The sequence below is a fragment of the Berghia stephanieae genome, chromosome 14 (assembly GCF_034508935.2).
Source record: "Berghia stephanieae isolate SIO BIC M18660-M18661 chromosome 14, UCSD_Bste_1.3, whole genome shotgun sequence".
Lineage (NCBI taxonomy): Eukaryota > Metazoa > Mollusca > Gastropoda > Nudibranchia > Aeolidiidae > Berghia > Berghia stephanieae.
This window is the reverse complement of record NC_088373.1, coordinates 11,300,254-11,325,069: the sequence shown is the minus strand read 5'-3', so window position 1 is coordinate 11,325,069 and position 24,816 is coordinate 11,300,254. Positions and strand designations below refer to the sequence as shown.

At 35.9% G+C, this 24,816-nt stretch overlaps 2 protein-coding genes across 3 annotated transcripts; one reads left to right on the top strand and one right to left on the bottom strand.

Annotated features, from left to right (window-relative positions):
* Window positions 1–1,169: 1,169 nt before the first annotated feature.
* Window positions 1,170–9,801, bottom strand: LOC144960003 (uncharacterized). Its single transcript, XM_078892927.1, has 4 exons — window positions 9,589–9,801; window positions 7,909–7,988; window positions 6,960–7,004; window positions 1,170–5,751 (listed from the first exon to the last, which is right to left on the bottom strand). The coding sequence occupies exons 1-4, from the start codon at window positions 9,660–9,662 to the stop codon at window positions 5,483–5,485; spliced, it is 468 nt and encodes a 155-aa protein (XP_078749053.1). The 5' UTR covers window positions 9,663–9,801; the 3' UTR covers window positions 1,170–5,482.
* A 4,277-nt stretch (window positions 9,802–14,078) lies between these two features.
* On the top strand, window positions 14,079–23,985 carry LOC144959998 (uncharacterized). Of its 2 annotated transcripts, none has more exons than XM_078892920.1 (2): window positions 14,079–14,169; window positions 22,265–23,985. In XM_078892920.1, exon 2 carries the CDS (start codon window positions 22,284–22,286, stop codon window positions 23,493–23,495), a length of 1,212 nt encoding a protein of 403 aa, XP_078749046.1. In that variant the 5' UTR covers window positions 14,079–14,169; window positions 22,265–22,283; the 3' UTR covers window positions 23,496–23,985. The 2 variants fall into 2 exon arrangements, with proteins under 2 accessions (XP_078749046.1, XP_078749047.1); XM_078892921.1 differs by lacking the exon at window positions 14,079–14,169 and adding an exon at window positions 14,511–14,594 and having other exon boundaries at window positions 22,265–23,642.
* The last annotated feature ends 831 nt before the right edge of the window (window positions 23,986–24,816 follow it).

Genomic DNA, 24,816 nt, shown 5'->3' with positions numbered 1-24,816 from the left:
ATATGTAAACTCAACATAATACAATGCATAACAGAGAGATGATTTACAAGGAAAAAAATATCATCTCCCAAAACTATAACTATAAATTCGACTGTTTCCCTCCCAGCCAAGGAACTCTGGCAAGGATCAGGACAAAACTAAGTAATCTCATTCCAAGACAATGACAGGAAACAATTGGGAAACGGGTATGGGGGGATAGAAGACACAGCATGTACCTCCCTGCCCACTATGGGAGGTCAGGATCCCCACCCAGAAATGGGATGGTAAAAATAGTCTGGATTTACTATGGAAAACACAAAAACAAAAGTAAGATAAATAGGAATGGTTCGAATAGGGAACAAAAGTAGATTCCTAGAGAATCCATCGGTGTACTTTAGTTTGAGATCAAATATAAGTCGCATCCAGACATAAGCACACAGGGTCCCACTTAGAGAAACACAGTCAAATGTTAGCAAGCTATTATATATTAAAAACTCAAAATAAAAAATATAACAATAAATAACAGAAAGATGATTTGCAAGGAATGAAATATCACATTCCAAAACGATAAATATACATTTGACTGTTTCCCTCTCCACCAAGGACTCTGGCCAGGGCTAGGACAAAACAGAGTAATCCCATTGCAAGACAAAGACAGAAAGCAACTTGGAAAAAAATATAGGGGGTAAAAGATACAGTAACTGCCTCCATGCCCAACCATGGGAGGACAACAGACCCCACCCAGCTGCAATGGGTTATGATTTTATTTATTTATTTTTTAAGGGTTTTACGGTGCTTGCGACACATTTAGGTCATATCAGCGCCATGAAAATAAGAAAATGGAATAGTCAAAATATTCTACATCTTATAGTCAAAGCAGCCAACAATAAGTGAGACAAAGGGGAATTGGTTCAAATAGGGAACAGATGTAGAGCACAACATCAATGTACTTAGTTTGAGATCACCTAAAGGTCTCATCCAGACACGCAAATTGTAGGGGGGGGGGGGGGGGGGGGGGGGATTAACTTAGATTCCATGTGGTCCGCTGAACAGATGGTTTGGGGGTGGGGGGGGGGTATAAATAAAGAATTGTGAAGTGCAACTGATTTCATAAAAATTAAACAAGAGGTGTTAAAGGAATCATAATTCCAAAACAGCTAATTTTCAATGCCTTTTTCATTTCTCTTGTCTTTCTTTTTTGTTTTAAATTCATAAAAATGTTTTAAACTGCAGAGAATAGAGGGAGATAAAAAAGTGATCTATAAGAGTGATACCTCATCATTGCAAAAATGGATACAATCAAATGCTTTAAAAGAATTTCCATCACCAATACTTCTGGTTGGATATAAGCATCTAGACAATGCAAAAGAAAAATAAGTAATATGCGAAGAAATAGGATTGTTTCAATAGATTTAGTTAAAGTAACTTCCTTCTTCTTTCAGCTTATCCCGCATTTTGCAGGGTTGCCATTATGAATGCCACATCTCCATTCATCTCAGTTCAGAGCATCAACTTCCTCCAGGCCCTGTTCATTCATATCACCCTTTACCTTATCCAACCATCTAGTCTTTGTGCATCCCTTTTTCCTCTTTCCCGCTAATTGTAAATCCAATACTTTCCTTCCCACGTACTCCATCTCTCGTCTCTTTACATGTCCTCATTTCAATCTATCTTCTCCCATCTTTATTAATACATTCTTCACTTCAGTCAACCTTCAAATTTGTTCATTTCTCACTTTATCTTTTCTCGTCCAGCCAAGTGACCATCTCAACATCCTCATTTCTGCCACCTCAAGATGATTAACAAGGAAAAAAATATTACCTCCCAGAACTATAACTATACATTCGACTGTTTCCCTCCCAGCCAAGGACTCCGGCCAGGGGTTGGAGAAAACCAAGTAATCTCATTCCAAGAGAAAGACAGAAAGCAATTGTAAGATTTTTTTTAAATGCATCTTTTATCATATGAATCATATGAAAGTAAATACGAAGTAAACATGTAAATATTATTATAATGATGATGCCAATGTTTTCATACTGCATTGCAAATCATAGTAAATATACATATTCATGTATTCTAGGAGCATGGCACTAAATCTGCAGTCATAGGACAAAGGGTCACATATCCGTAATTGGGTCAAATTAAGTTATTGACACTGTCATATTCTTAAACCAAATGTGCATTTGTCCATCTGGGTTTCAAACACTGGTTAGTTGTTTTTTTTACTCGTTAAGGGTTTTACGGTGCTTGCAACAAATCTAGATCATATCAGCATCAGTTTTGTTTTTGTTTTTAAGGGTTTTACGGTGCTTTCAACACATTTAGGTTATATCAGCGCCAGTAAAAAGGAAGAAAATGGGACAGTAAAAATATTCTAGGTTACAATTAAAAGAAAAGTAAGACAAATAGGGGTCAGATGTAGATTCCATGAGCATACTATCAAAGTACTTAGTTTGAGATCACCTAAAAGTCTCATTCAGGCACAAGCACACGATACCACTAGGGGAAAACACACTCAAACGCTTACATTATACATTCAAGACAACAAATGCAATACTACATAACAGAAAGATGATTTCCAACAAACAAAAACAAAAAAATACATCCCCCAAAACTATTACTACCTACACATTTGACTGTTTCCCTCCCAACCAAAGACCCGTCCCAGGAAAGGACAAACTCAAGTAATGTCATTCCAAGAAAAAGACAAAAAGCAAGTTGGAAAACAGATATAGGGGTATAGAAGACACAGTAAGAGACCTCCCTACCCACTATGGGAGGTCAAGAACCCCACCCAGTTTCATGATTCTAAGTCAATGAATAAATGTTATATTACAATAATATAGATAGTGTGCGCTTGGCTCAGAAACTCACAACATTGCCATCTGGAAATATAACGGAACAACACACAAAACTATATGTAACCTTAAACATTTATAGTCTGGTTAATACAGTTTAGTGAGAAAAATAAACATGGATGGCAAAAAAAACAATAACAAAGACCTATAGATTAAAATAAGGAGCAAACTGTTTTTTCTGGCTCTCCTGTAATACAAGTTTGTTTTTTTTTCAAATATGCGACCCTTTGTCTTAAGACAGCAGAAATTAAGCATAATGATATGTAATCTCAGTGGTTACAAGAAAATAATAATAAGATCAAAGAATAATAATATGAGTTATGAACTTACTTCGTGACATAACATAGGTGTGTTTTCATCATCAATCTAAATATTGCAAATTGATGTTGTAAAATACTCTTACAATTGCCAGCCAGATTAAACATACCAACACAGAACAAAACTCCTGTGACCTTTAAATATTGAATATATAAAAAATGCATAACAGAGAGATGATCTACAAGGGAAAAAATGTCACCTCCCAAAACTAACTCTAATACTTCTGACTCAGTCAAAGATTCTGAAAAGGGTCTGGACAAAACCAGGCAATCATTACAAGATAAAGACAGAAAGCAACTCAGAAAAAAAAACATATAGGGGGATAGAAGACACAGAAAGTGACCTCCTGCTCATCATTGGAGGTCGAAGACCCAACCCAATCATACAGAAAGTGACCTCCTGTCCACCATTGAAGGGTCAAAAACCCCACCCAGTCAATAAGTAGTATCAGTCTGTAATGAAATCCATTAAAAATATGTCATAAACAACATTTTGACTCTCAGATTTACCCACTTCACCTGTATAAATACCACTCGATCAAAGGTATAAAATAACCCTCGAAAAAAAAATAAATAAATAAGACCTTAAAAAAATAAAAATAACTGAGGAAAATAGGTCTGCAATGTCTTGCGAGAAAAGGTCAATAAGGACAAGACAATAAACACTGGCAAATCTGAATGAGCTAGAATAGACACATTGGTGTTTTACTTGTTCACAGAATTGAGCTTTTAAAAATTGAGCTTTATATAGTGCAATATCCACTAAATGTGCTCAAAGAGCTTTACAAGGGGTCGCTGGTCAACAGCAACATTTAACATTTAGGACGGGATATGACGCCAGTTAGGCAATATTACAATTTTTCAGACAAAGACAACGCTGTTAACGGCCAGGTACTCATTTTACACCTGAGTACAGTGAGAGAATGTGAGTAAAGAGCCTTTTCCAAGGACTTAACTATGCGCCGACGCGAGGCTCGAACCCGGGACCTTCCGATCCGAAAGCAAGTGTCATACCACTATACCACATAGCCGCAAAGAATACCTTCAACAAGTAACATTATTAGCTGCATATCCTGGTAATGAAATGTTAATAATTTGTTTACTTTCATTGCAGACGTAAATTATCTACAGCTTTGTTTTTTAATTGAATATTTTCTAAGCAAAGGGCTCAAGTTAATAACAGAGAGCCTTTGGCGTTTGAGTTCTGATTTTCCTCTGCCATTACATGAATTATGAAGAAATAAATAACAATGTGAAATTGAATGTAAGCTTCAACTTAATATACAAAAACAGGTAAAATGGACGTTTCAGGTTTCCCTTTTATCAACAAAACAGGATGAAGGAAACACTACAGACGAATGAGATAATGTGGTAATGGCATTGTTCTTATCTCATTCATCTGTAGTGTTTCATTCATCATGTTTTGTTGATAACGGGGAAACCTGAAACGCCCATTTTATCTGTTTTCGTAGATTAAATTGAAGCTTACATTCAATTTCACATTGTAATTTATTTCTTCGAGCTTTAAGCAGCAAGATTTACATTACATTATGAAGAGAACATCTAGTCAAAACTGAAAATTCAGGTTAGAAAATTGACAACTGAGTGTCATTTTACACCAGACATCAAATCCTGTTATATAAAAACAAACCAAAATAAAAAGAATTGAAAAATATATACATAGTTTATAGGTAGTATGCAGATGACGTCACTCAGGCCTTTGTTATTGTTTTTGCCATCCGCGTTTGTGAGTTGTTCTCACTAAACTGTATTAACCAGACTATAAAAGTTCATGGTTATACAGAGTTTGTGTGTTGGTCCGTTATACTTCCGGATGGCAATGTTGTGAACTCCTTGGCCAAGCGCATTCTATCTATAGTCTGATTGATTTAAGTAATCAATAACACGCTGTCTAAGAATAATAACAAAGATCTGAGTGACTTCAACTTCGTTCCTTCGGTCCCAATTTTTCCTCAAATTATTTTTTTATAAACTCAGCAGAACACTTTTATTTTACTAGTGAAAACAGAGTTAATGACTTGTCTCGTTGAATAATACGCCTGTATTTCCAATCATTGATTCAAGTGAACAAATATCACATTGCACAAAATTTAAAATGAGCTTTATATAGCGCAATATCCACTAAATGTGCTCAAAGCTCTTTACAAGGGGTCCCTGGTCAACAGCAACATCTAACATGTAGGACGGGGCATGCCGCCTGTTAGGCGATATTACAATTTTTCAGACAAAGACAAAGCTGTTAACGGCCAGGTATTCAAAACAAACGTAGTCCTTATTTTACAATTAAAAGAATAAATAGGTAATGTCTTAGTCATCGTATTCCAATCTTTCATTCCTATAATGAATCACTGCGTCAGCTGGCACACCTTGCACAGTAAGAGTTTCCTTGTCGTTGAGTCGTCTTGCCTGATAAAAAAAGCTAACATTTTCTTCCACTTCATGGAAAATTTCCGCAATTTGTCTTTTTAGCAACACAACACGGTCCTCTGTGTCGACATCAATAATAACCTGATTTTGGATGACTCCACCTGGTCGCTCTTCAAGAATGATAACTCTGATTGATGGAGTTGTCCTTTCTGAAAATAATATATAACTTCTTAATTTCCTAAAACACACTTTTCTTTCTTTCTTTTTTTTTTTTTTTTTTTTGGCAACAGCTGCATGACTAAAATTAACAACAGATGATTTAGCCCACTTTTACTAGCATACCTCATTCATTAAAATAATACTGTACAACATTCTAATATTGCCATGCTTAAAATAAGTAATATAATTACTGTAAAAATGGGATTCCCTAGTATAGATGATTCAGATATTCATTATGCTTATGAATCATTTTGAAATTCTTTTTAATATGTTGAATTCGATATAATATGATTGAAACTGCTTAATTGGAACAAAACCATTATGCAGATATCGTTCCAATTCAGACTGCGGATTGACTGACTTCATAAATAGTACAACCTATATACATATTACAGTTGTAGAAATGTAGTAAATATAACAAAAGAGATATATAGCTTTCTTTTTTTTTTTTTTTTTTTTTGGTTATTCATAATATTATCAATAATGTTAGCATGATGAGAATAAACGATCATCTTATGACCACAAACATATCCTGTCATATTCCAATTATGCAGTTATTCCAATTATTATAACAATAATGATGACCATGATGGTGACAATAATAATAATAATAATAATAATAATAATAATAATAATAATAATAATAATAATAATAATAATAATAATAATAATAATAATAATAATTACAATGCAAATGGTTGCTACCCTTTGGACAGGACGCTAGTCAAAAACATTTTCTATTACAGATCTCGGTCCTTTTGCTTGTGAATAATAATAATAATAATAATAATAATAATAATAATAATAATAACAATAATAATAATAATAATAATAATATATAATAATAATAATAATAATAATAATAATAATAATAATAATAACAATAATAATAATAATAATAATAATAATAATAATAATAATAATAATGCAAATGGTTGCTACCCTTTGGACAGGACGCTAGTCAAAAACATTTTCTATTACAGATCTCGGTCCTTTTGCTTATGAAGTGAGTGCTCTATCAACTGAACTATCAGAACCCCCCTACCCCCCCCCCCCCCCCCCCCTTCCCCCCTTATACTTATTGTCTGCTTAACACTATAAGAAATCGGGATAAATTCTGGGTTCAATATCCTGATCTTTTCTATTCTTTATTATTAAATCTGTAAAGCAATGAAAGTTGGTCACATCAAGAACTTACGTTTACATATGCTTGTATCTTTCGGTCTTTCATTCTTGTCAGTTCCTGTTTGACAAAGAAAAAAATAATAAATGTACGCTACATTAAATTTTTGCTTAAGTCCTAATTGCAGAATGTGCCTTATTGATTTATATCACTTGAGAGATATATCAGCCAGCAATGATTGGGTCTGTAAGACCTTATAGATTACTTTGTGATAGGCTAGCATCCCATCAAAATGGTGGCTAGAAATAGTTACTGCCCATTCAATACTACAATACTACTTGTGACTCTGAAGGACCACAAAAAGTGTATATATAGAAATTTGACAGCTCATTGACAATGAAAAACATTTTTTTCTTTCATAATTCCTTTCACCTTTGTTCAATTTACATTTTATAACCAAATATTGCTAGTTTGTGTTTTTGTTTTTTGTTATTTTTCGGTTTGTATTTAATTCCTTTTTTCATTTTTTTTAAATCTATTTATTCTATTTATTTTTGATAACGGGGAAACCTGAATGCCTGTGTCATATGTCAAGATCTTATTATTAGTACAGAAAGAATGTGATTAATGTTTCTCTGCCGCCTATCTGGTTTTTAAAAGTAATGTAATTATGTTTTTTGGGGTTTTCTTTTTTGGTTGGATGAAGAAGGTTTTGAGCCCAAAACATTCTGTGTTTGGTAATTTGTTCTTTTTTGAAGCTATATTCAATTTGTTTTTTACTTTTTGAGGCTTCAGTTGTATGTTGACAGTGATAATTACCAACCATAAAAGTAAATAAATATATATATATATTTAAAGTACATTTAAAGCCAAAAGCAAATTATTCATTATTCTCAAAGCCTGTCTTTTGGGCTTCTAAATGTATTCCACTTTCAATGTCAATATAATTCTCCGCTTTTCGTTTCTTCTCAAATGAAGAGAGAGAAAAAAGCAAGAAATAAGAAAAAAAATATATTTGACTTACCAGACTCCTGGTTCTCCCACCAACTCGAAGACAGCAATCTGCTCAAGAAACCACCCATTTCGTAAAGGTGAAGGGCTGGTCTGGATAATTTGTCAAAAAAAAGAAAAAAAAGGAAAAGGGACATTATTATTTTATAACACAAAAGATAGAAACATTTTGAGATTTAGAATAAATTTAAATGGTTTCCTGTTTGGCAGCCTAACCTTAACCAAAAACAAAAAAAAAAAAAAATATGGGGTGCTGTGATAGAAGACACAGCTAGAGTGATCTCTTTGGCACCACCACAGCAGGTCAAGACTTCAAAGTCTGTGGCTATTTGACGGCACAACAAAATGCTAGAATAATAATTAATTTATCCTTGATTGAATTCGAGCTCAAATGCAAGCTCTTCACTCGCCGTGAAGTTGACTCTCCTAATTTCCGATTCGCTTCACTCGACAAGCACTTATTTCTATTAATTATGTTAAATTGTGCTTCATTTAATACAACATGATTTTGAAAATATGATGTCCCAACCCTCCTCCACCCCCCAAAAAAGATGATTCCCAATAACAATGAACAGTTCCATTCCCAAGACGATAGAAATAAAAGTAGAAGAAGCAGATTTTATTGCTTCAAATGTAAATGTTTGAAACAATGGGGGCGGGGGGGTTTTAACACAACCAATCCATTTTAAAGAGACTCGCAGAACTATATATATATGAGTGTTGGTGGGTTCTTGTAGGTACGAGAGTGCTCGATAAGTTAGGTTAGAGCATAAAAAAAAAATGCACTCACTTATTTTTAGCATGGAAATGATTGTTTCGGCTAAAAATATATGAGTATGAGTGAATTTGTTTATTTATATTTATGTGAGAATGAAAAAAAAAAAACACATTGCTAAAAACAGAGTGGACAGGAAATTCTCACGAATCATCAAGCAAGCGTTTTTTAGGCACATTGTTGATAAAGACCGATTTTATCAAAAACTTGTGTTATCGCGAATACTCCCAAGGTGCATTCACTTTTGCACTTCGCACTGCACTATCAAAGAGAGAACAGAAATAAACCTACATAACAAAGCCAAAGTCTCAAGACGGGAACAGAGGTTGAAAGGCAGGATACCACAAACTCAAGATAGAAGTCTAACAGAAAGTTGGGAATAAAAGAAAACCCCCCAAAAAATGCATACACATTCATCATTCACACAGACACTCTCGCAAATAACAAAGAAAATCTTGAGAATGGAAGCGGTTCTGAGAAATAGAGATCAAGTTTATTTTCCCGAGCATAGAGGAAAAACAAACCCCTTAGGACCTTTACCTATAACTAACCCTAACTCTAACAGAAAAAAAATCCTCCGGGCTGGAGCTAACCCTACTGGAAAAAAAAACAAAAACAAAAAGCAACCCAAAGCAGCCCTGGGTTGGGTTGGTTTTTTTTCCCTAGAGTCCAGATAGTAGTATCTATCATCTGCTATGCTTAACTCCAGGTCTCTGACTCTAAGGATTTTTTTTCTGTTAGAGTTAGGGTTGGCTTATAGGCAAAGTAAAGGTCCTATTTACATCTATTACTGTTAAGATAGGCTTTATTTTTTTCTTAGGGTTAGATAAAGGAATACTTGGGTTGTTTTCCTTAGAAAGAGGAGCTAACGGAAGGTTTCCCTGCTTGTAAGTCAGGGGTGACGAACGTGGCTCTTACCTCTTGTTCACTTGTTCAATGAAGCATTCATCCAGTTGAATCATTAACGGAAAATTCAACTTAGCTTCAATCATACGAGTCGCAACTCCAAACCAGTCGCAAACTGATCAAATCCATCAAATAATTTCACAATTATCTGTTCCGTTTGATGAGTATCAGACATCATTCATTTGAGAAATGGGGTTCTTTCTCTTATTTTCGTTACATTTCTTCGGCCTTCGAGCTAAAATTAGTTTGAGGTTTTCCCGGACGAGCAACTTTCCAAGGAGTACAGAAAATTATTATTTCGTTTAGTTTTGTTTTTTGTTTTTTGTTGTTGTATTTATCTAGTTGGATTTTATTTTTTTATTATTTTTTTTTGGTTTTGTTTTGTTAGTTTGTTTGTTTTGTTTTTGTTTTGTTTTTTGTTTTTTGTTTTGTTTTGTTGTTTTGTGGTTTGACCAATTTGACACAATGGGCTGCAATGAGTTCCACGGTCGACTTCCTCGCAGGAACACAATTTCGCTCTTTCGTAGCCTAATTTCGACTTTCATTTAGGGGAGGGCATCCGGGTCACCAAAAGGTCATCGATGCTTTAGGTTTTGAGAAGTCAGGTCATCGACGACTGAGAACTTCCCGACCTCTACTTAGTTCTCGATGCTTTTCTCGTCTCGAGAATCTTGGTCGTCGATGCTTCTCGTATTGAGTCCCGAGTCCCGAGTCTCGAGACTATACTGCGCGAGCGACGCACGCGTTACTAACAATGTGTACTATCTGCATTGTTCACCCCTCTCTCGTCGGCGATGATTCCAGCGAAGCTCGAGACTTTTTTGCGTCCCGATGCTTTTTTGAGTCTCGAGACCCAAAAAAGTCTCGAGCATCGCTCTAGTCATCGGTGCTTTCTAGTGCTGGGTCGAGTTTGAAACGATCAAATCGAGCGGGTTTTCGATCGAGTCCTCTAAAATCGAGTCGGTTTCGGGCGGGTTTCGAGTCAGTGACGTCATCGAGCAGTGATTCGTTTGAAAAAAAAAAAAACACGAGTAACTCGTTTGCCACAGGAAACTTCACATACCCCTCCCTCTCTTATGTCTGTGGCTGGCTTGACTGCAGCTGGTTATGATGGGGGCTGCCAGATGGCCAAGTTCAAAATTGGTTACTAAGAAACGCTTTTCTATTATTATTCATTTTTAAAAAAATCTTTTATTTTAAAAAAATGAAAAGATAAGTTTATCCAACTGTAGTCGATTGTTTTGTTAATCAAAACAAATGAGTTTTTCAAGGGAGTCAGAATGCTTGTGGTGTTTGGCTATTTGGGGTCTATTTGACTACTTGGGCAAGAAGAAATCTGGCTGTCTGGCAGCCTTGATTATGATCGTTCGTCGCATCACACACACATACACACACACACACACACACACACACACACACACGCCATCAAACAGTTGTTGATAGTGAAGGGTTGAGACCCCCCCCCCCTCCCACCACCATCATCCCGCTGTCACCTTAACATTTCATATTTATGTCGCGCCAAAAGTTGTCGGCCGCCCCCACCTCCCATAATTTGTCACTGGTCGTCATCGCCTCTTGTGTGTGCGGGAAAGGTCGTGCCTTTCATTTCATTATTTGAAAAATAAATGAACAAGGATGGTGTGTTTTTATTAGGTAGGTAGATAATAATAATATTTAGCAGGTTCCACACCCAGACACCCACGGATTGCCCGGACACGATGATAACGATGCGACGACAATGGATGACGATGATGATGATGATGATGATGATGATTCTCGTGTTTCTGTTTAAAAAATGAAATACTTTAGCAGGTTCCACCCCACCCCCCACACGGATAGACCGGACCCGAAGATGATGATTGTGGTTTTGCTGGCTGTTACGGCTGTGATGAGGATGATGATAATGATGATGATGATGACGATGGCGCAGATGGTGATTATTTGTTCGGTCGCTCAGTGGTACGGTGTCTCTTGTCACAAAATCAAGCCTTGTCAATGGCCGGATGAGTGACAGTGATTGTTAAAAATTGTGATCCAGACGTTAAGTCCGTGTGTCAGGCACTTGACTCAGGTGTGAATGTATTCTTATCTTATAAGCAATGACGGGTATTGTAAAGAGCTTTAATACAAAAAGACTCCAAACAGCGATCGGTACCTACTGTACGAAATGGATGTATGGTCGATATGGCGTGCCGGAGGAATAAATTAAATTAAATATTGTGAAGTTCATTGAGCATGGTAAATCCTTGGAAATGCGCTTTGAACTAATACACCTGCTAGACAACTCCGATTCCAATATAAACGACTGATTAATATTCCCATATATAAACTATAGTTAGCTGAAAATCTTTCTTTGTCGGGACTCCAAAAGTATGGAACGAATTAGACAAAGAAATCAAAGGGTCTTTTAGGAGCACTGATTGATTTTAGATTGATTATTACATTGAAATGTGTTGATATTTATTTTATCCATTATTATTAGGGTGGTGGTGGTGGTGGTGGTGATGATGATGATCCCGCTGATATGATGGTGATGATAAATAAATTAAACATAATTCCCTTTATTCATCCCATAGGGGAGATTCGTCTTTCGGGTCTATTCTAAGGGAAGACTGGAATAACCCAAGCGATAGCCGCAGTGCAGCGCCGCAAATTTAGTTAGGGCAAGGTGACTTGCTCAAGACCACTCAGCGGCGGGTGATCGAACTCGGTACCTTTCGGGTGCCAACCAAAGACCGTACCGCTGCCCTGATGATGATGATGATGATGATGATGATGATGATGATGATGATGATGATGATGATGATGATGATGATGATGATGATGATGGGAACTAACAAAGAATACACAGGCATCTAAAATTGAAACATTCCATATTCAAAGCTAATGTTTTACTTTAAAAAATTGAGCTTTACAATATCCACTAAATGTGATCAAAGCGCTTTGTAAAGGGGTCCCCGGTCAACAGCAACATTTAATATGAAGGACGGGACATGCCGCCTGTTAGGCGATATTACAATTTTTCAGACAAAGACAACGCTGTTAACGGCCAGGTACTCATTTTACACCTGAGTACGGTGAGAGAATGTGAGTAAAGAGCCTTGTCCAAAGACTCAACTATGCACCGAGCGCGAGGCTTGAACCCAGGACTTTCCGATCCCAAATCGGGTGTCATACCACTAGACCATTATAATGCACGAGACCATGGTCGACTAGAGTACTACCTATAGTTACGTCATGACTAGACCACATAGCCGCACTACTGTAGGAGTGTTCATTGATAGAGGGATGCGTGTGTGTCATAGAAATAGCCTTAGTGTGTGTGTGTGTGTGTGTGTGTGTGTGTATGTGTGTGTGTGTGTGTGTGTGATAGTCAAACTTTAGTAGGTTTAATGAAGTCTTGTCACACACGCGTGATACACCTATACGAATTTCCCTGCCACTGCCACCCAGACACACTAACATCTGACAAGGAGTGAGGGCTGTGGAAGAACCACAGACTACCGTGTGCAAACATTGGCGATTGGTATCGGATGGCAAACTGTGATCGTTTGAATTTGAAATGATTCGAAACACTCGTTACCCCTCCGCTCGCTCGAATCCTGATCGTCTCAAGCTCGTCTCACGTGTCAAGATCGTCTCAAGCTCACAACCCGCCTGATCGTTTTACGATCGAGTGATCGTTTTACTAACTCGCTCTTCCGGCATTGAGATCGAGCACTGACTCGTGGCTTGGCGCTCGGTCGTCGATCGAGTAAAAGCGATCAAATAACCCAACACTACTCAACACCAGGGTTGCCAGTTTGGCATTTTAAATGCCAGATTCCAAAAATCTGGCATTTTTGAAAACCGTTTGGCATTAGAAAAATCATTTGGCATTTGGCATTTTCATTTGGCATTTTCTTTTCTTGTATATTATACTTCAAATGACACCTTTTCTCAACCGTGGTGTAGTGGTTTAGCACTCCACTTAGTAGTCAGTAGGTAAAAAATTACCCCAACAGGAAATTTAGTATAATTCAAAAAAAAAAAAAAAAGAAAAGAAAAGAAAACACGCAAGCCACCAGGATATGATAGTAAATTGTCTATCAAAGTGAGTAGTTTTCTTAGTGGGGATGGGAGTCAACAGACTTTGGCATTTTTTGGAGTGTTTTGGCATTTTTTGAGTCTTCCACTGGCATTTTGTTGAAAAATAATCTGGCAACCCTGCCCAACACTAGTGCTTTCATTCAATACCTAGTCATTGGTATTGGGTATTGACGTTATAACATATTTTAAACAGCTAACAAAACACAAACGTCGTAAATAGATCAAAATGGTTATAGGTATCAATGTTTTATTATTATACAAAGTGAATTTATTTAATGTATTTTAAGTTTTAATACAAAAAAGCCATCCAAAGCTCAGTTGAAGTGCTACTTCTCGGGAATTCCCGACTTTTCCTTGGTCATCGAGTTCGGGAAGTTTTGAGTGTTGGTGGCCGATGACTTGAGGTATCATCGAGACTTCCGCTCGACACTACTTTCATTTCCGGGACGAGAACTTAGTAGGCAGATAACATTTCAAGAATCTTAACTTAATCTGCTTTTATTGGTATGATTGAATTTACCCACAACTACGCTAGCTCTAAAATTTTGTTGTTTTTTTTTTTTTTTAATGATTATTATGAACTTTCAGCTTTGTGTTTGTTTAAGGCAAGGGCATATCTCAGCAGCTCTGCTTTGTTTTTGTGATTTTTTAAAAAAAAATTTTTGTGCCAGAAATTACGAGATGTAATGTCTGATTTCATTTCTTTCTTTATTCTTAAAATTTTATTTGAAGTCATTCATTTTATTTTTACTGTTGTTATACCAGTCACTAGACCCAGTTTCACCCATCAACCACACTTGTGCAACATTGTTTTTCGTCTCTAGTCTAGGCTCGGGTAAAAATCAATAAATCGTTACAGTTACAGTACTACAGATCTTCGAAACTTAATGAAAGGCCCTGCCCTGATGTACACCGATTTGAATTTGCAGGTCTGACAACTGAACGAAATAATGCGCTTGATTTTACTTCTTTTTTTTTTTTACATTATATTTTGCGGTGGTTGTCACAAGACAAGACAAAAAGAAAGGAAAAGGCTATTCGGACCCGAGTCTGGATTGCTTCCCGTGGCAATTCGGATCGGAGTCTGAATTGCTTCCCGTGGCAATTCGGACCGGGGTCTGAATTGCTTCCCGTGGCAATTCGGACCGGAATCTGAATTGCTTCCCGTGGCATTAATTCGGTCTTTGTAAACACTCACACACACACAGAAAGAGAGAGAGAGACTCATGAGAATCTCTCTAAGTCATTAAAAAGAGAATAAGAGATGAAGTGAGTAGAAAAGTGCCAGAAGACAATAGAGAATTTAAAAATTTTGCGGCAGGGATGGGGTTTGAACCCGCGACCTTATTGGTACGCCAACTCCGCCTGGTTGGTGAGAGCGTGACTCTACCTTATGAGTTATCCACGAACCCAAAAAAAAAATTCGTATCTAACTCAGGTCATACGGAATAATCACACACACACACACACACACTCCCCCCCAACAACCATTTCCACAACCCAAGAGCCGGCGGCTTTTTCTCTTTGATCTCAAATCACCATGTTCTCCCCTGCGTCCAGCGCCTCGGTCGTTTGTGGGTTGTGGAGATGTTAATGGTTACCCCGATCGTCTACTTGAGAAGTCGCTGGTTACTCCCCAATCCCATTACCAGTTGGTCATTAATTTTCTCTGTGTATTCAACCAGTGCTTATTTTTATTAATAGGCACCTAGTCCAGTATTATCTAATAATATTAGTATTAGACAGTACTCTGCCCCTACCCCAGTGGCGGGGCTCTATTGCATGGCTTGCTGCCAAGAATCGCCTCTATTTTTATATTTAGAAAGAAAACAGCATATTTTTTTAATTAAAAAAAGAATTAAGATACTGCCTTTTGTCAAAGTCCGACCCATACTGCCTTTTAAATAAAACGCTCAATGCCCAAAGTCATATTATATTTCTTTTTCGTGGCCGCAAATGGCAAAATATAAAATGTAGTATGTCATGCATGTCTCTTTTGCAACATGCTCATGGCAAATCAAATAAATCTTCCAATCATTACACAATGACACTCTTTTATCTATGCGAGGGCAAATTGATTGTTAACGTTAACAATAGCGACTATAATTGTAATCTCCCAAAGACCACGAATATTTAGATCTATGTTTTTTTGGTTTTTTTAAAAGTCGCTTGCAACACATTTAGGTCTTATCAGCGCCAGTAAAAAGGGAGAAATTGGAAAGTAAAAAGTTCTAGAATTACAATTAAAAAGTACCCAAGAAAAAGGAAGACAAAGGGGAATAATAGATCTCCGCTTTTGAAGGTTAGTCATCTTCGAGAGTTCTAAAACGTGACTTACTCGCTCACTCATCCTCCTACCGACTGACAACTGAGAACGAGCAGCTTCCCCCCACCCTACCACACTTCACTTTTGACCCAGTTTCCACTTCCGACACTTCCTGTGATTGCGCAGGCGCATTGTGGCAGGAGTCCGAATTGCCACGGGAAGCCATTCATTCTCGGGTCCGAATTGCCACTTCGAAAAAGAAATTAAAGAGAGCCAAATGTCGGCAGAAATGCATGGAGGAGGGGGGGGGGGGGTTGATGCAGATGCAAGAAGAATATGAATATAAAATAGGCTAAATCAGCAAGTGAGTAGCTAAGAGAGAGAGAGGGGGGGGGGCTGGCTGATGGTCAAAATTTTAATCTTAGTTTTAGGATTTGTGTGCTGAAGGAAGTGAGGCATGTGTAATCACAACATACAGCAATTCAATAAATACAATAGGTAATATTGTGGTGATGCAGTACCGTACATTACTTAACACTGTATAATAACTTTGCAAATACCGTCAAAAGATATTATCCCTCCTTGTACACTTGACAGCCTGCGTTTTTTAAATTTCTTTCTATCACTATCAGTTACTGATGTATTTATGAAGAGCTGTAATGATGCTTGAATAATTTGGGCCTTTTTTTCGAAATGTGGATTATAATATTTCTTTTTAATGGCATGAGTTGATGAAAACCAATTTAGATTTAGGAAAAGAAAATACATTTTAAAATCACACTCAGCCTTTGATTGGGGATGAATTAAAGAACAGAACTAGTAATGTTCAGAGAAAAAAATCTTTGACCTATCCAAACCTATCCAACTCGTAAGAAGTAATACATAATGTGAAGATGGCGAGTGAATCTCACAGATATAATTCGATTGGATAATAGCCTGGAAGTGTATAAAATCGTGATAGCAAACAAAGGGAAAAATAGCAAATCCGTGACTTTGTTGAAATAGAGAAAATTATGTCAGAACAAATTTGGAAACACGAAGTGCTTGAAGAGATAATACTGGAAGTTCAAAATTGGCAATAACTTGATACAGATTCTTCCATATAGATATAGAACTATCATTAACGAAGCATGCTTGAATGGCTTGAACCTACCTTGTCCAACCAGTCTAGACTAGATTCACGGCACTGTGAATTTAGCCTGCCAGGCTAGGTTCATGGGGCAATCACTATTGCTGTGAACGTACTCACTGCGACCATTTTATTGTTTAGGTTTAATGATATATTTTTTTATTTTGGATTCTTTTCATTTTCAGAGCTATTTGTGTCTTTTTGTTTTTTTTTCCTCTGTTTAAAAAATGTTGATCCGCTATTTTCTGTTATTGAAAATTGAGCTTTTATATAGCACAATATCCACTAAATGTGCTCAAAGCGCTTTACCAGGGGTCCCAGACCAACAGCGACACATTACATATAGAACGAGACGTGACGCCTGTTAAGCGATATTACAATATTATTTTTTCTAACAGGGACAATGCTGTTAACGGCCAGGTACCCATTTTGCACCTGAGTATGGTGAGAGAATGTGAGTACAGAACCTTTTCCAAGGACTCAACTATGCGCCGAATGAGGCTCAAACCCGGGACCTTCCGATTCGAAAGCGAGTGTCATACCACAAGACAACATAGCCACATATTATGCTAATATTTTCAGTCGGAAGACCCACTTCATGTTCAAAAACACCTCACAATTTAATATTCAAAACATCATGACTGAGAGATTTATTCTTGTGCCAAAAATAAAACGAATCCACACACACACACACACCCCTCAATATTTAGTTTGTTTTACAGAGGTTCTCAGAAGGGGGCTGACTTAGCCAATGTAAAACTAAATTTTGAATTCAAGTCTTCTTTTCACTTGGACGCTGAATGGATTTAGTTAATTTCTAAATGTCCGTTTTGTGTATGTTAGTCACAATTAGATTTGAATCATTACCTAGCAACTTTAGGCAGTGATGACTCATGTAAGAGTGCTGGAAACTTTGCATAGAAGTTAGTGCAGTGCAGCACAGAAATCTCGAACACAAAAATCTCGAAATCACAGAAATCCCAAACATATCTCTGTTCCTCTTTTTAATTCCTCTATTTTCATAGTATTGGCAACACGAAAAACACTTTTGGGGGCCAACATGCATAGTCAGTAATCAACTAGCATGAACAGCGTGTGTCGGACCAGGCTGTTTCTCTCGATTTTGCTTCTGACACACTCATTTCTCCAGCTGTCTCTTTTCCTTCCTATGTTTTCTTTGTTTCAGTTTGAAAGACAACTGGAAAAAAAGAATGCGAAATAAATATTTTCCTTTGATTGGTGATTGACTTTTCTCAATGGAAGTTTTTTTTCCCTCACGACTGTGTTTGTTTAAATTTTTCTCTTTTTTTTCTCCTTCACACATGACCGCACCTTCTCCTCCTCCTCCTCTTCATCACCTTCTTCTTCTTCTTCTTCTTCTTCTTCTTCTTCTTCTTCTTCTTCTTCTTCTTCTTCTTCTTCTTCTTCTTCTTCTTCTTCGTCTTCTTCTTTTATAAAAATTAATCCATATAAAGGAAAGAATCAGTTTAAAATTTTAACACAAATAGTAGCAAAGATAAAGCAGCTTCTCGTGCCATGCACTAGATACACATCCTTCAAAAAGGTAGCAATTGTTCTCTTCCTTTCATTTTACAACTAACTCAGACCAGGGCCCAGAAATCTGTTTACACTCTCAAATAATTGGGTTTTTGGGGGGTTTTTTGGTACCATGAAATATGGGCCTGCTTCTTATTTTAATAGAAGTATTGATTGTAGAAGTTGTAGTAATAGTAGTAGTAGTAGTAGTAGAAGAAGAAGAAGTATAATAGATTGATAGTTGGATGGATTGATGACGAAGTTGATTTTTGGCAAGGGAGGTAATCGATGTATTAGATCACTTGAAAAAGTCAATAATGTGCTTATTTCCCTTGTATTTCTAATGTAACCTGACATGGCGTTTTTTTGCAACAAAAAAAAATGCCAAATTTTGCAGATAAAAACAGCAAAATTTGCAAAAATTTTGCAAAAAGTTGCGATTAATTTTCCTAAAAACCCATGATTCGTTCATGAAAGAGAAAGGTATTTGTTTGTTTTTAAGGGTTTCACGGCGCTTGCAACAAATGTAAGGTCACATAGCAGCGCCAGTAAAAAGGAATAAAATGGGATCTAGTAAAAAGTTCTAGAATTACAATTAAAGTACCCAAGAAATAGGAAGAACACGCTATCAATGTACTTATTTTGAGATTATCTAACTGTTTCATCCTGACACAAGCACAGGTCCTCCAGTGATGATAATGAAAATTTGTCAAAAAGGAGGAAAATCTACCGGCCCGTCAGTCAAACCCAAATCTAATGCAAATATAACATAGCTATTCATAGTTATTTAATATATTATTAGTCCTAAAGCACTTCTGATCATTGGACACATCCTGGCCTTTTGCAAATTTAATTTAATGAATTGTCATTTCCAATTAAACATTTTAGAGGCCTATAATGTTGCCCACTATATCAAGTGATTATGATAAACGTTTGGCCAAAAGACCAGGAGGTATTTGTTTTTACATAACAAACCCGGTTAGTGTCTGTATTATTGCAACCTTGTGATGATGCAGCTTATAAATAAGAATCTTTAATTAATTGCAAAACATATTCCATGAAAAAATCAAATTTAAATTAGCCTTTAAACAATCATTTCTTAAATCGATCAGCCTTACTTATTATCTCTCTATTACCAAATGATATATATAAACATAATATGAAGATTGAAGGGTGGCTGAGAGAGAAATATGGATATGAGAGAGAAAGAGAGAGGGGGGGAGAATTGATGAATTTATTTATTTTTAAATTGTTTCATAATTAGACACAAATTGTATTGAATACTATTAACAAATTCAGAACAATCAAACAAAGACAAAACAAAAAAATCAAAAAGGAAGAAAAAAAAAAGACAGGCTTATAAAACTTATAAAATCGCCAAATGTACTATCTGCTACAGCTAAAAGGTATACATAAATATTTACACCCATTTGCTCCATCCCCTTCCTTTTCGATCGTCTTCTCATCCATGGCCACCGTGTGTCTTGTGCTACTTTTGACATTTGGCGCCAGTATGACTAGACTAACGTCATAAATAAAGGAGTGTCACCAAATTCATGCTACTGAGCAGAGGTGTCAAAAAATGATAGAAGGCATTTTTTTTTCATGAATTTCCACTTAGCAGAACATGTTTGACATGACAAAAACAACGGAACATTTATGAAAAAATCCGCGGAAGATTATCATCATTGGTCCCCACTCAATAATTTTTTTTTTATTTTTATTTTTTTTGGCAAAATCTCGAAAATTTGCAAAAAATTGCAAATTTTGCAGCTGCAATGCAAATCAGCAATTTTTTGCGGCCGCAAGCGATGAAAAAAAAAAACGACCATGACAGTGTAACAGGGATCGGCTATAACAGGACTGTTGCTCTGGTCTCACCATCCCTGTTATATCAGGCTTCCACTGTATCAAGAACTAAAACAAAGTTTTCAGAATTTGTTAAGGTGTAATCCCAAATGAGGAGTTTATCAATATCAAATCAAGGCTTCCAAAGGCTTAGAAAGTGTTTGATAACCAAGTTAAATATGAATTTTGAAATCGACAAAAAAGATTATATAATCTGATTCAAGCTATTTCAGCAACACACTGTCACTGTCTCATTGCTTCTTGACTTCAGGGATTAAATGTTTTTTAGCTGAGATCATTTTCTCAGTCCAATAAATGGACCTCTGGCAGTGCTTATACAACATGGTCTACACAATCCCTTTATCTAACTCTAACTTTCTTCCACGCTAAAAGCAAAGTGTACTAGTCATATTTAAGCCAAGCTGATTATGATGAATGAACAGATGGGGGATCATGATTGTATATTTCTGATCCCTGATTTGAGCTACTTTACACACATAACACCTGCCGAAATTATGATCACTTGCCATTAGGCAGTGGCAGATGAGTTTTAGTATTGTTTCTGAAAAGACAACTTGTAAATAGTTATTTCTAATGTTCAAGGAAAAATATTCGAAACACATAGTTTAGGAGGTTCATTATTGCGAAACTAGCAATTCTCTATTATAAGTTATAAATATGTATAACATATTTTTAAAAATTATTATTCCACTTTGATGAAATCAGTCATTCAACAGGCAGTGTTAGCTCCAAGGTAAATTCAAGTAGAATAAAACAAATATAGAAATGGGATCATCAATGGGTTTTGACTTAGTGCCTATAAAAACTGGGATAAACTCCGTCTCCATGGACCTTATGACTCGGAAGGATTTTCTTTTTTTACTTTTCAAAACTACTTAATTTTATGATTCATTTTCAACATTACATAACTTAATTGAATTTTGAACTTTGTGTGTTAATAATAGATGTTTGATATACAGTGAAGTTGGTAATTGGAATGATCAGATTTTTGCTTTATAGAAAAAAAGGACCATTAGAAAACCTAAGACCAATTGTTCCTCTTTCAACACTTAGAAAACAGCTCATTCATAATAACACTCAACAGAATAGGATTTTAGGTGGAAAAATATCCCTCCAACAAAGAGCGGATTCAGAAAAGATAGGATTACCAGTGACATTGTATGGGCTCTTAGTCTTAGGTGATTGAAAGCCAGAACTGCAAAATAGGAAGAAGAGTTCATTATATTGGGCATTCCCTTTTATATGGTAGTAGGTTGTTCTTTACCCCTTTAACTGTCTTGAAAAACAACAAATAATTAAAGAGAGCTCAAATAATTTTATGCAATGTTTTTTAGGTTTTTTGTTTGTTTTTGTTTTCTTCTTTTAATGCGATGCTGATTGAAATTGTATGTGTTATAATATAATTTTTGGTGATTCTTGTGTCTTTGATTCATTATACTTGTACATGTGCAGCCATTAGATATGATCACTCATTCTTTTCGTATCATCATGCCTATACATAAGTCATAGACACATGAAATATTAAATATTATAAATAAGGAAGGATAAAATTTTGGACAAACAACTAAAAGGATTTATGTATTACTATAGTTAGAATTACTATAATAGATGTGCATAGAGACTTGATATGCTGTTCCTCTTTTGAGAGAAACTAGTGGAATCGGTTAATTGGAACACGTCATAATTGGAATGATTTCTCTGTAATGGTGTTGTCCAATTAAACTGCTTGCATTGTATTAACCTCGCTAAAGAAATTCAACATAGTTTTTAAAACATCTCTCTTGTTTGTTATTCAACAGTTGACTTCAGACCAAGAAAATGGCTTTTTTCAAGCACAGATGTTTAGCAGAAGATCCATCAGACAAAATAAATTATGTGTGGTGTGCTATCCTTTTTATCACTCTAGCATCTGCCTGCTGGATTGCACCTATCGCTCTAAACATTAATGTGCCCTCTTGCAAGCAGGGATCAATACCTGAATCTGAGAGAATTACTGTCAATGCTTCTTGCTGGACACCTCAACATTTTACAGATACGCAGATGAAATACGCCCATACTGTATGCAAACAAGCCATGGAAGCATTTCTCAATAAGGAGGCAAATTCATCTTCAATTGTGAAGGCAAATTTGTATAAATGGCTAGAGCCTAAGTCTGATCTATCAAAACCAGATGAACCTTTGTCTTACCCAGACTTTTTAACGCAGAAAGAAAAGGTTTCCCATGAAAAGAAAAAGACGAAGAATATTATGAGAGAAAGCATTCCAGTTTTTCTTTTCCTTCTTGGAGTGGTGTTTGTGGTCCCAAAATTAATATGGTCGTACATTCTGTCATTTGGAGGTTTGAACATTGATGGCACACTTTCTGTCCTCACTGACATGAAAGACCGCAATTCGTCTTACGTTAGGAGGATTGGAACAACACTTAATGTTAATCTTAAAAAATCGTCCTGTATGGCTTTTGGGTATCTATTAATCAAACTGTTGTATGTGCTTGTATGTATTGTTGGTTGCTTATATCTTATCTTATGTATTCAAGATGACTTTGATAAATCTGCAGACTACAAACCGTACAGCCAAACTTCCAGACAAATTTCTCAGAGGACACCTTATGTTGATACAGTTGTGTGTGGATTTGATATCAGGTCTTTAAGTAATATACATGTATACACCCTTCAATGTGTTTTTGTGGAGGAGGACAGAGCTGATGAGACAAATCTTCAATCACCTGAGCTTTGCAGAGATGATTTGACCGACTGGTCCTCATCCTACTCGGCTGTACTGGCAGTCACAAGGGAAGTCCTTATTCTGATGGCAGTCATCAATATTATTCAACTGGTTACTTGGTTGGTGAGACTGGTATGTGGCAAAAATGGGGTAAATGGTCAAAGTTCAATGGATCAACGTCTTGTGAGACATTTTGCCTTTATCTATGTTGATTGTCTTACCTCGATTGAGATGGGAATGCAGAATAGTGGGAGTGGGAGAGATCTTGGTGATGGGGATCAGAAGGAAGAGCTGCAACCCCTTTAGGGCATATATATTTTAGAAAAGATATTACGGTTAAGATGGAAAAGTATCTGGTCACAGAAAAATAAAGAGAATGAATTGAGGTTTTTTGGAAGGAACGTTTGGAGGGCAAGTTCAGATCTCCACAAATGGCTCTTGTTTTTTTTAATCTCTGATATTTACTTGTATTTTTCAGCAAACGTATCTTGTCCTTCTTCGTGGTCTTTGTAGTAGCCTCTTAGAGGATCTAGACTACAGTTTACATTTATGAATTTCAGGCACAAACACATACAAACTCAATTTATATGTGGGGTGATCGTCTTCTTCATCTTCTTGATCATTTCATTATTTTGTAAATTCTGTGCTGTTTTTAGTTTCTATCAACTCCTGAGGGAGCTCATTCCATAAACAAATGGATGAGGGAAAGAAAGAGATTGACTGGTGTCTGTTCTTGATGTTTGAATCGATAATTTGTAATTTGTTGATGAAGTCTTCTACAAAAAAAAATAAAAAACATATAATCAATTAAATCTAAATGCACACTAAAAGTAATAGAAACTCAATTGTAAGAATTTTTGTTTCAATTTGTCATCAAATAATGTAAAATGATTTTTGTATTCGTAAAACATGTCTGTTTAGAATTGTTTATTGAAAAATTGTTTTTATCATTATTATTATTATAACATCATCATTATCATTATTATTATTATTTTTATTATTATTATTATTATTATTATTATTATTATTATTATTATTTTTATTATTATTACTAATGGAAATATGGAATAAGTACAGCATCAGGTGGTGTGCGTTCTTGGGATCTATGTTTTGAGTGAAAGAGTGTGGATCAGTTCCATGATTTCATTAATCCATCACCATCTACTCTAAGATCTAGATTTACATCGTCATCTTCATCACTTGAATCATCTCCACTAAAATCTGGATCTGATTCAATATCATCTTCTATTCTGAAGTAAAATCTTCACCTTCCTTATCAGAATCAGACTTCATTTAAAATAGGCTTCATTTTTTTTGTCTGCATCTTTCAAGTGAAAATACCCTGAAAAGAATGATTAATCAATCAGTACTGCATTATTTATAAGTCAACCAAAAAGTATCAGTACAAAGATTTGCTAAACAATAGTGGCCGAAATATCAGTCAAGTGTTTCTGCAATAGCATACATGATACATGGCCGAATGTATCGGCCAAAGGTAGCTAAAGGGTTAAGTAAATGTTCCTCGTTCTGGGTTCACATGATCCTTCATTACTAATTTGTATATGATGATGATTATTATTACCATTATTATTATTGTTATTATTTACAAATCACGTCCATTTTGTTC

Coding starts and splice junctions, on each gene's coding strand:
- LOC144960003 (XM_078892927.1), bottom strand. CDS start 9,662: ATGATTGAAGCTAAGTTGAATTTTCCGTTAATGATTCAACTGGATGAA. Junction 7,005..7,908: donor GTGGGAGAACCAGGAGTCTG/GTAAGTCAAATA, acceptor TTTGTCAAACAG/GAACTGACAAGAATGAAAGA. Junction 5,752..6,959: donor AGATACAAGCATATGTAAAC/GTAAGTTCTTGA, acceptor TATTATTTTCAG/AAAGGACAACTCCATCAATC.
- LOC144959998 (XM_078892920.1), top strand. CDS start 22,284: ATGGCTTTTTTCAAGCACAGATGTTTAGCAGAAGATCCATCAGACAAA.